This window comes from Giraffa tippelskirchi, chromosome 12 (genome assembly GCF_054371585.1).
Source record: "Giraffa tippelskirchi isolate mGirTip1 chromosome 12, T2T-mGirTip1v1.2.pri, whole genome shotgun sequence".
NCBI classification, from domain to species: domain Eukaryota; kingdom Metazoa; phylum Chordata; class Mammalia; order Artiodactyla; family Giraffidae; genus Giraffa; species Giraffa tippelskirchi.
In genome coordinates, this window is record NC_137286.1 from 8771335 (window position 1) to 8783071 (window position 11737).

At 39.3% G+C, this 11737-nt stretch overlaps 1 protein-coding gene across 3 annotated transcripts in view; it reads left to right on the forward strand.

The window, feature by feature from the left end:
* The window catches only part of ATG2B (autophagy related 2B), a 73720-nt gene that overhangs the window by 2957 nt on the left and 59026 nt on the right, over window positions 1-11737 (forward strand). For all 3 annotated transcript variants that reach the window (XM_081550477.1, XM_081550479.1, XM_081550478.1), the window contains exons 2-4: window positions 5826-5988; window positions 10763-10915; window positions 11618-11720. In XM_081550477.1, the coding sequence (XP_081406603.1) occupies window positions 5826-5988; window positions 10763-10915; window positions 11618-11720 (419 nt within the window). The remainder of the gene's footprint in view (window positions 1-5825; window positions 5989-10762; window positions 10916-11617; window positions 11721-11737) is intronic.

Sequence of the window (11737 nt, forward strand, 5' to 3'; positions counted from 1 at the left end):
CCTTCTTCCTTGATCTCAATTATTCTTGCTAATTAGTTGGACGATGTTGCATTTATATATATATATATATATATATAAACTTTAAAACACCTTTTTAAGAACTTTGTTCAAAAGATTTTAAATTTATTGAGATAATTTTTCATGTTTTCAAACCTTTGTAACCTGTCTAGATGATGACTTAAAAATTAGGGCTTTAATAGATATTTTTTCAGCTACAAAATCATATAACAGTGGAAACATTTCCAAATGTAAATTTTAAAAATGTCCTCTTCATAGTGGAAATACCCTTTGAAAAGAAGCTACTTTTCTCAATCATTAATGAAGTGGTATCTTTACTTTTAAATGACAGATTATGGGCTGCCAGACTCACCCTCTGTGATGGCCCACACTCTGTCTGTGGAGTGTGTTTCTCTCTAAATAAATCCACTTTTTACCTATCAAAAAAAAAAGTTATGTTTTGTTTTTTTGGAGTAACTGCTGTTGGGGTATAATAGCATATACTACTGATAGCCGTGTGTCATCACATAAAAGGTAGGCTTATTTAAAATTCTAATCTTTGTGAAGAGGAAAATTGCTTATTATCTTTAAATTCAACTCCTAAATGTTTGATCATAAGAAAATCAGAAACTTACTGTCATTTTCTGTCTCTCACAGAGAGTCTACTGTGTAAAGGTCTGTTTTTATTATGTAGACTATATGCTCATTGAAATGGAACATCCAACTCTTCACCCTTCCCGTTGTAGAACTGCTAGTCTTCTCTTGGTACCAGTCTGATGTGTGGCCTGAGTCAGAATGCAGATCTCCATTTCTATATTAAGTATAATACAACTTTTACATCTCTTAACTTTATTTGAATGGTGATGCCTGGGTTTAAACTAATAAGGATGTATTCTTTTCCTAGGTAGTCTTATTATGATACGCATTAAATAGAAGCGTACAACTTACTGTTTGCTTTTCTTCATTCTGCCAAGCGCACCTTAAAGTCCTAATAGTGCTTACCATTGTGCTAGCTAGGCACTGTGGAAGACAAGGAACAATAGTTGGCACTTATAAAGTATTGACTTGGTACCAGGAACCATGTTGGTAGCTTTACGTGTTATTTCATTTACACTCACAGTAACCTTGGGAAATTGGTATTTTCCCTGTCCTATGGATGGGGCTTCCCAGCTGGCACAGTTGGTAAAGAAACTGCCTGTCTGTACAAGAGACACAAGAGATACGGGCTCGATCCCTGGGTTGGGAAGATCCCCTGGAGTAGGAAAGGGCAACCCACTACAGTATTCTTGCCGGAAACGTTGCAGAGAGTCGGACATGACTGAGCATGTGCTGGCAGGCTGGCTGGCTGTTTTATGGATGAGGAGATGGAGATTCACGTTAAAAACTTGTCCAGAACCACCCAGCTCGTAAGTGACTGAGCTGCTGTGTTTTGTTTTCTTTTTTTTTGAACTACTATGTTTTAAGACTATTCTTAAAACATCTTTGCCCAATTTTCTTTCAAAAATTTCTGAAAAACTACTATATTCCTTGTCCATTTTTAAATTGACTTAAAATTTTTTCATTTTAAGTTTAAATGTATGTGTGTGTGTGTTAGTTGCTCAGTCGTGTCCGACCCTTTGCAACCCCATAGACCGCAGCCCACCAGGCCCCTCTGTCCATGGGATTCTCCAGGCAAGAACACTGGAGTGCGTTGCCATTTCCTTCTCCAAAAGGAACTATAGAAAGAAAGAAAGTGAAGTCGCTCAGTCATGTCTGATTCTTTGCGACCCCATGGACTGTATCCTACCAGGCTCCTCCATCCATGGAATTTTCCAGGCAAGAGTACTGGAGTGGGTTGCCATTTCCTTCTCCATATAAGTTTAAATAGTTGAGGATAATTTTTGTTGTGTTGTAAATACTTAAATAATAAAAATATAGTTTTTTTTTTAACCCAGTAAGATCTAAATACCCACCATTATATATATAAACATATTTAAACAAGATCATCATTAGTAGCTGGAAATTTAAAAGTGTATGTTTTTCTGTTGAACTCATATGTCTGTTCAACCTCTCTGCACAATTTTTTCATAATTCATGTATTTTATCCTAATTCATGTGTTTTATTCTTACATCTTTTATTAATCATGCTGTCATTTCTCCATAATAAGACATGTAACTAAATTTAAATGATCATACTGAAAGTTTTTGTCACAATTAAGCTTTCTTTTGCATTAAGTGAATATTTTTCTAGTGTAACATTTTAATTCCCACAATGATTTCTTCACTATTTTTTCTTTTTCTTTTTTTTGAATTTTTTGGTTGTTTAAGTGGTTTGCTCCAGGACTTACCATGTTGATCTTATCAGTATCTACTTCACATATCATTAAACTTTTAAGTGTTCAATTTTTCCTCTGGATTGTTTTGTTATTACAATTATAAGTGCAGTTGATCAAAACACTGTAAGTGTATTATACATTTGAATAACTAAACATAAGAACTTTTATTAGAAATATATTTATTGATGTTTTGGGTGTGTTTTCTCCTCTCCCCTGCTTTCTTCAGGTATCCATGTATGAATATACTTACAACTAAAATTTGATAGGGTTCAGCATAAATTTCATTCTAAACTTTTAAGGTAGTCATAAGCTTGAGAAACACTCGTCATTAATAAGTAGATGAGAATTGTAGGGATTTTGCAGTAACAGAATCACTTAGTTCTTTGATCTTTTTTATGGCAATGCCAAAAAATGTGTATTGAGTGGGGAAGGGCCAGAAGACTTAATTGGTGGTTCTGCCTGAAGATTTTTATATCCTAGGCAGTGCCTAAAGGGATGATTCAGGAGGGGGAAAAGAGATGCGTTTTTTTGGCTCAGTGGGAGAGGGGGACTGTACAAGGGAATATGGGAAAGAGGACCCAACACGATGCCACTTCTCAGAAGGTCCATTTTAGGAAAGAACATATTTGGAGACTGCGTGCGTGCTCTATCTCTCAGAAATGTCCTGCTCTTTGCAACCCCACGGACTGTAGCCCTCCAGGCTCCTCTGTCTGTGGGATTTCCCTGGCAAGAATTACTGGAGCGCTTGCCGTTTCCTCCTCCAGGAGATCTTCCCAGCCCAGGAATGGAACCCGAGTCTCCTGCTTGGCAGGTGGATTCCTTACCACTAAGCCACCAGGGAAGCCCATTTGGAGATTAGGGATCTGGATACTTATATTTTAAAACCAGCCAGGCCCATGTACTCTTTAGGAAATCTATGGGATCACACAAATAGCAGTGTGAAGAAAGTCTGTTAAAGTAGTAGCCTCCAGTGAAATAATGTGCGCCATTCTAAATCTCCACGTTCAACGTGAGCTTCGTAGATGAAGAATTACAACATGACCCTTATGCAACATGGCATACAGGAAGTATCTTCATGTAGACTGGCATTTGATAAATATTTGTTGCTTTAATGTAAAAGTATATTGTCTGTTAAAAAAACCCCATTTAATTATTCTTCTAACTGTATTCGGAGAAGGCAATGGCACCCCACTCCAGTACTCTTGCCTGGAAAATCCCATGGACAGAGGAGCCTGGTAGGCTGCAGTCCATGGGGTCGCGAAGAGTCGGATGCGACTGAGCAACTTCCCTTTCACTTTTCACTTTCACGCATTGGAGAAGGAAATGGCAGCCCACTCCAGGGTTTTTGCCCAGAGAATCCCAGGGACGGCGGAGCCTGGTGGGCTGCCGTCTGTGGGGTCGCACGGAGTCGGACACGACTGAAGCGACTTAGCAGCAGCAACTAACTGTATTTATACCCATCTGTCGTCCTTCTGTTGTAGTTAACCCTTTACTGAAATTGCTCTCGGTGGGATCACCTAAACCCTAACTGTCACGAAATTCAGTGGACGTTAAAAAAATCTTTGACTTCTTGTTAGTTTCTGTTGCACTTGGCCATTCTTTATGTTATGTTTCCGCAGGTTTCTGGGACAAGAGTTTCTCTTGATTTTCTTTCTACTTCTCTGCTTATTATTATTCTGTTGTTGTTCACTTTGCAAGTTCCTTTTTCTTAACTTGTTTCTTAAATGTTGGTGTTTATCAGGATGCTGTCCTAGGTCTCTGGTCTTTTTTCTCTGCATTAGTTCTGAAAGCCTGTCTCTCCTCACTCCTGAGGCTTCACTTACCTTCTGTGTTTATAAAACCCCTCCTTACTGCAGGCCCCCGTGGCTCTCCTGAACTCGAGTCCTAGACATCTTGACCTCAGAGTCTGCTCAGATACACTCTCTGGGACTGAACTTCTCACCTCTCCCTACCCTGACTCAGTACATGGCACCACTGTCAAAGCCGTTGCCCGGGCCAGCAACTGCGGAATTATTTTTGATTCCTTCTTTTCTTTACCACTCATTATGCCATTTATTTCTACTTCCTAATATGTTATAAAAAAAGTCCATCCACCTCTTGCTTTCCTCATTGTCCCTATCCTTGCCAAACCAGTTTCTCTTATTTATAACAGCCTTTCTGCTTGAGTTTTGCTTTCCTCCTATGAGTGGCACACTGAATAGTTCTTTTCTCATCATGCCACCCTTGCTTGAAACCTTTCAATGGTTTCACATTGCCCTTGAGATAAATTTCAGACTCTTTAACATTAATTACAAGGGTTTTTGGATCCCGCTCACCCTTATCTGTGTAGCCTTATCTCTGGCTCATCAGTCTGTCATGCTACACTAAAGCCTAAAGCAGCTTTTTCCCTCTGCCCAAATACCCTTGTATCTCACATATATGTATTTGCAGATACTGACCTCTGCCTTCTTTGAATCCTTCTACATGCTATTGTATCTGTCTGAACCATTGTGTCCAATTAACTTCTCAGCTCTCTGGTCTTGGCTTTAAATAGTACTTCCTCAGGTGGCCTGCCTTGAATCTCCAGACTAGGTTCTTTTACATGCTAAAGTAGTACAGTATATTCCTCTGTCATGCAACTCATCACATATGTCTTTCATAGTAAGCTATTTTGTCAGCTTACTGAGGACCAGGAATCATCTATGTCTTGGTCTCTGATTTCTTTATCCTTAGTGCTTGAGACATGTATAAACATATTTCTTGTTCAGTTGTTCAGTCAGTAAGTTGTGTCCACCTCTTTGTGATCCAGTGGACTGCAGCATGCCAGGCTTCCCTGTCCTTCACTGTCTCCCTGAGTTTGCTCAGACTCATGTCCATTGAGTCGGTGATGCCATCCTACCATCTCATCTTCTGCCGCCCCCTTCTCCTCTTTCCCTCAGTCTTTCCCAGCATCAGGATCTTTTCCAGTGAGTCAGCTCTTTGCATCAGGTGGCCAAAGTATTGGAGCTTCAGCTTTAGCATCAGTCCTTCCAGTGAAGATTCAGGGTTGATTTCCTTTAGGATTGACTGGTTTGATCACCTTGCTGTCCAAGGGACTCTCAGGAGTCTTCTCCAGCACCACAACTCAGAAGCATCAGTTCTTCAGTGCTCTGCCTCTTATATCCGTACATGACTACTGGAAAAACCATAGCTTTGACCATATGAACCTTTGTCGGCAAAGTAATGTCTCTTCTTTTTAATATGCTGTCTAGGTTTGTCATAGCTTTTCTTTTAAGGAGCAAGCGTCTTTTAGTTTCATGGCTGCAGTCACCATCTGCAGTGGTTTTGGAGCCCAAGAAAATAAAATCTGTCACTCTTTCCACTTTTTCGCCATTTATTTGCCGTGAAATGATGGGTCGGGACGCTTTGATCTTAGTTTTTTGAATGTGGATCTTTAAGCCAGCTTTTTCACTCTTCTCTTTCTTCTTTGAGTAAGTTAACAGTTTTACTTTCTTGTTCTTGTGATTTCAAAATGCACTTGTTTTTTCTCTTTAGTGTCTCAATGAGATCCTGGAGTCAGCAGATGCACCTTTAGAAGTCACGGAAGGATTCATACAGTCAATTTCTCTGTCCGTCCCATGGGGCTCCTTGTTGCAGGACAACTGTGCACTGGAAGTGAGGGGGTTAGAAATGGTCTTCCGGCCTCGGCCCCGCCTCGGTAGGTGTGTTAGGTGTTTCTGTTTGTTTCTATTTTTACTTCTCAGAGATTGGGAAAGTAGCCTAATTGCATTAAGTTGAGTAAATAATTTAGTACCTTGCATGTATTTGTAAGACTTTCAGTAAAAAAAATTTTAGGATGTGGCCCATGTATGGGTGTGGGTGTGATTGTATCTTCAGAGTTATTTCCCTCTCTCTTTACCCACAAAAACTTTAGTATATATGTGATTGGTTTAGTTATTGGTTACAAGTTATCTAAAGTGACTTATGCTTTTTTTTTCTTTTAAAGTATAGTTGATTTACAATGTCAGGTGTACAGCAAAATGATTCATTTATATATGTGTTTGTGTGTATGTGTGTGTGTGTATGCTGCTAAGTCGCTTCAGTCGTGTGCGACCCCAGAGACAGCAGCCCACCAGGCTCCGCCGTCCTTGGGATTCTCCAGGCAAGAATACTGGAGTGGGTTGCCATTTCCTTCTCCAGTGCATGAAAGGGAAAAGTGAAAGTGAAACCGCTCAGTCGTGTCCGACTCTTAGCGACCCCATGGACTGTAGCCTACCAGGCTCCTCTGTCCATGGGATTCTCCAGGCAAGAGTACTGGAGTGGGGTGCCATTGCCTTCTCCATGTGTGTGTATACACACGTTCTTATATATATGTATATATCCATATATTTTTTCAGATTCTTTTTCATTGTAGGTTATTATAAGATACTGAATAAAAAGTGATTTATGTTTTCAAAATTCAAAGTATTGTGCCAGAAGCAAGGAAGTGCTCAAAGACTTATGGAGAAATGTTAAAAGGACACAAGATTGGATTTGAAGGGGCTCCCATTGGTCAAATCTGGAAAATTTGAGTATCAGAAAGGATAATGACAATAATGAATTATTCTGCTTTATTGGCTATGCCAAAGCCTTTGACTGTGTGGATCACAATAAACTGTGGAAAATTCTGAAAGAGATGGGAATACCAGACCACCTGACCTGCCCCTTGAGAAACCTGTATGCAGGTCAGGCAGCAACAGTTAGAACTGGACATGGAACAACAGACTGGTTCCAAATAGGAAAAGGAGTACATCGAGGCTGTATATTGTCACCCTGCTTATTTAACTTATATGCAGAGTACATCATGAAAAACGCTGGGCTGGATGAAGCACAAGCTGGAATCAAGATTGCTGGGAGAAACATCAGTAACCTCAGATATGCAGATGACACCACCCTTATGGCAGAAAGTGAAGAAGAACTAAAGAGCCTCTTGATGAAAGTGAAAGAGGACAGTGAAAAAGCGGGCTTAAAGCTCAACGTTCAGAAAACTAAGATCATGGCGTCCAGTCCCATCACTTCATGGCAGATAGATGGGGAAACAGTGGAAACAGTGGCTGACTTTATTTTTCTGGGCTCTAAAATCACTGCAGATGATGACTGCAGCCATGAAATTAAAAGATGCTTACTCCTTGGAAGGAAAGTTATGACCAACCTAGACAGCATATTAAAAAGCAGAGATATTACTTTGCCAACAAAGGTCCGTCTAGTCAAGGCTATGGTTTTTCCAATTGTCATGTATGGATGTGAGAGTTGGACTATAAAGAGAGCTGAGCGCTGAAAAATTGATGCTTTTGAACTGTGGTGTTGGAGAAGACTCTTGAGAGTCCCTTGGACTGCAAGGAGATCCAACCAGTCCATTCCGAAAGGAGATCAGTCCTGGGTGTTCATTGGAAGGACTAATGTTGAAGCTGAAACTCCAATACTTTGGCCACCTGATGCGAAGAGCTGACTCATTTGAAAAGACCCTGATGCTGGGAAAGATTGAGAGCAGGAGGAGAAGGGGACGACAGAGGATGAGATGGCTGGATGGCATCGCCAACTCGATGGACATGGGTTTGGGTGGACTCAGGGAGTTGGTGATGGACAGGGAGGCCTGGCGTGCTGCGGTTCATGGGGTCGCAAAGAGTTAGACACGACTGAATGACTGAACTGAACTGAAAAGAAAAACCAAAACCCAAAGTCCATGTCACTACAAATAAGTAAATAAGTATGTAAGGGGGGAAAGGAGAAGGATTACCACTACTGATAAACATATAAAAAATAAAAGATGGAATATCACCATGTTTTCAAGCACTGTAGTAGAAATTAATGCAGGCGAGGATCATCAGTTGATGCTGACAGCATTCAGAAGGGTTGAGGATCTTGATGTTTAGATGGCATCAGGATATCTCCTTCCCTTTACGTATTATTTGCAGAAGGAAAAACTTTCTTCTCAGTGGAGAAAATTGACAGTCACCACCATAACTGAGTGAGCAGACTTGATCTCATCATTAATGAGTCACACTGACGGCACATGTTCTGATATGATGGACAGAGAAGGGGTCACTTATGTACTGTTGCTGCTAAAAGTGCTTAATCTGAGTTGGGCACTGAGGAAGCGGTCAGGCAAATCCAAAACGAGAGAAAGTATGTTAACTAGCTGGTTGGTACTGTTTGTTTGTTGTTTTTTTTAAAGGTTCAGTTATGAAAGGCAATGAAGATAGAGGAACTATTTAGATTAAAGGAGACTAAAGACTTGATAACTAATTGCAATATGTAACTGTTTTTTCTTTTTTGTGTTTTTTTTTTTCCTGTGGAGGGTATATTGAGGCAGGTGGGAAGATTGGGATGTTGAATGTATGGTGGTGATGGTGGTGGCTTAGTAGCTAAATCGTGTGTGGCTCTTGCAAGCCCCTGGACTGTAGCCCACCAGGCTCCTCTGTCGATGGGATTCTCCAGACAAGAATACTGGAGTGGGTTGCCAATATTCTTGCCTTCCTCCGGGGGATCTTCCTGACCCAGGGATTGAACCCATGTCTCCTGCATTGCAGGTGGATTTTTCACTGCTGAGCCACCTCACTGAATGTATATAATATATCCTGTCGATGTCACATCACTTGGGTGTGTTAATGGTATTGAGCTTTAGCAGGAGACTGATCTCGTTCTTAGGAGTTACATGCTGCAGTTGTTAGGGATGAGTGTTATAGTATCTAGTTTAGCGAAAGCTTGTGTGTGTGAGTGTGGTGAGTGTGTGTGCACGTGTGTGTAATCTTTATGAATCTAGGTGCAGGGTATGCATTGTACACCTCTTAGGACTGAAAATTTTCAAAAGAAAACTTTGCGAGGGAAAGGTTTAAAGTAGTCGTAAGTCGTCATTTACAAGTATATACATGTAGTAGCTTTAATTACATATATGATGGTTTCTGATCTATCAAACCTATATATTGTGCTTCTTGCATCCAGTTACTGTTCTGAGTAGTTTACAAGTATTATCCTCACAATAACTCTTTGAAATAGTTACTTTTAAGTGTATTCATTTGACTGAATAGGAAATTGATGCATAAATTGTCCTTTAATAACTTGACCAAGGTCATAGCTAGCTAAAGTGGAGAAGACGGGATCTGGACCCAGGGAGTCTAGCTCTAGAGCCCCTGTTCTTAACCACTGTGCTGTGTTGTGTACTGGCTTGTCTACTGAAGAGTGTTTGTGTCTGGCATGTTATAAGCTCATAAGGTCATGATGGTGAATCATCTTAAATTATGAACATAAATGCTTCCAGTGACAAGTGATGTTTGTAAAGATGTATTTGAAGAGTTATAATCCCAAGTGCTGCCTAAAACACCAAAGTTTAAATTATGCTTAGTAAAATTTAGTATCTGTATTTTTAAAATTGATAATCTGTGCATGGAAATTCTTAGTAACCTGTTAATTAACAAGAATATTTATATTTTAACCAAGCTGAGGAGACATACTAATACTTTCCTATAGAAAGTGAAATATTTTACCCTTATTTTAAAAATATTTCATTAGAAGGACTTTTAACTTTAATTTTAGAAGGCAATAATTCTAGTAATCTCTTGTCAGTTTGTTTTGGATGACATAAGGAAGTGTGATAGAATTCTTTCATAAGGGTACGTCTGGAAAGGACTTTACCCAGTTTGTGTGTTCCTTCTCCAAGGCTGCTCTTCTGGTTTATCTACATTTATACTAACCTTCTAAAGCCCACGTCAGCTGTGACCTCTACTTTCCGATGAATTCCCTCAACTAGAAGATTTAGCCTCTTCTCTTACCTGATACGATATTTCCTGTTGACACTCGGTTGTTGCCTATTAATTCTTCTTAATTATATCTCATTTCTTTCACTATCTTGTAGTCTCTTTGAGGGCAGATTTAATAATTATTTTATTTTTCTACCCTATAAAGGGAGTCAGCCAACTATGGCTTACAGACCAAATCTGGTCTGTTACCTGTTTTATAAATACATTTTTATTGGGATATCACCTGGTATACATATTCACTCATTCATTAATTCTCTCCGGCTGCTTTTGTGCTAGAGTGAGGGAGTTGAGTAGTTGTGATAGAGACCACATGGCCCCAAAGCCTCAAGTATTTATCTGATCCTTTGCAGAAATTTTGTTGACCTCTGTTCTACAGTATTTTGAACAATACCACCCATATAAAATATCCATTGAATACTTGAATAAATATGTGAATTAGTATTTGGCAGATATATACCATGTAATGAGAACATGTGTCCAAATTTCTTTCTGTGATTTTTTCTCCCTTCTTGGTTATTACAAGATGATGTTTAAATCTCAGGAGTAAGTTCTAGAATACTGTATCCCTGGGTGATACCGTGATGCTAAATATCTCTTGGGGGATGAAGAACTTACTGGTTTGAAATGTGTAATTTTAAGGAATGGGTTAGTTGTAACCATGAGAAGTTATTTAGGATTTGTCTGTATTTTCTGCAGCATCTGGTTCTGAGCCCATGTATTGGTCAAGCTTCATGACCAGCAGTATGCAACTGGCAAAAGAATGTCTTAGCCAGAAACTAACAGATGAACAAGGAGAAGGATCCCAGCCTTTTGAAGGACTTGAAAAGTTTGCTGAAACCATCGAAACAGGTTTGGCATTGTTGAGTATTTTCAAAAATTTTTGATTGTATGTAATAATTTAGTACCTTGATTTAGTAAGCATTATGTAAGAAAAACTCATTGGAGTAGTTTTTTAAAAAATTGCTATTCTTACTTCAGAACTTTAGAATTGAAGTTATTTAAAAAATTACAGAGTATTTGGATGTCCCTGGTGTCACAGTGGATGGAAACCCACCTGCCAATGCAAGGGACGTGGGTTCGATCCCTGGTCCAGGAAGATTCCACATGCTGTGGAACAACTTGGCTGTTGTACCACAACTGCTGAGCCTGCGTGCTGCAACTGCTGAAGCCTGTGCTCTGCCGTGAAGGGTAGCCCCGTCATGCCCCAACTAGAGAAAGCCTGGGCCAGCACTGAAGACCCAGCACAACCAAAAACGCACAAATAAATCATTTAAAAAATTACTCAGTATTCAATTTAATTTCATGTTCTTTTTTACCCTAGTTTCTCCTTTGTTTATTTTATTATGCTTGCATAATGAAGGAATTAGAATTCAATAGATAGTGTTAGTCATTGCCCCAAGCTGAGATGTAACGTGGTGTAAGTTCTCAGCCCACAAAATATTTATTAGAAAACTCACAATTTGGGGCTTTTTTTTTTTTAAGGTATAAAATTCAACTTTTATTTTGTAAGTTCTTATTAAACTAATTTAGTATTTATTTGGTTTATTCTAGTACTAAGAAGAGTAAAAGTCACTTTTATAGACACTGTCTTGAGAATTGAACATGTGCCAGAAAATTCCAAAACTGGAACTGCACTTGAAATTCGAATAGAAAGGTAAAACTTCTTATATC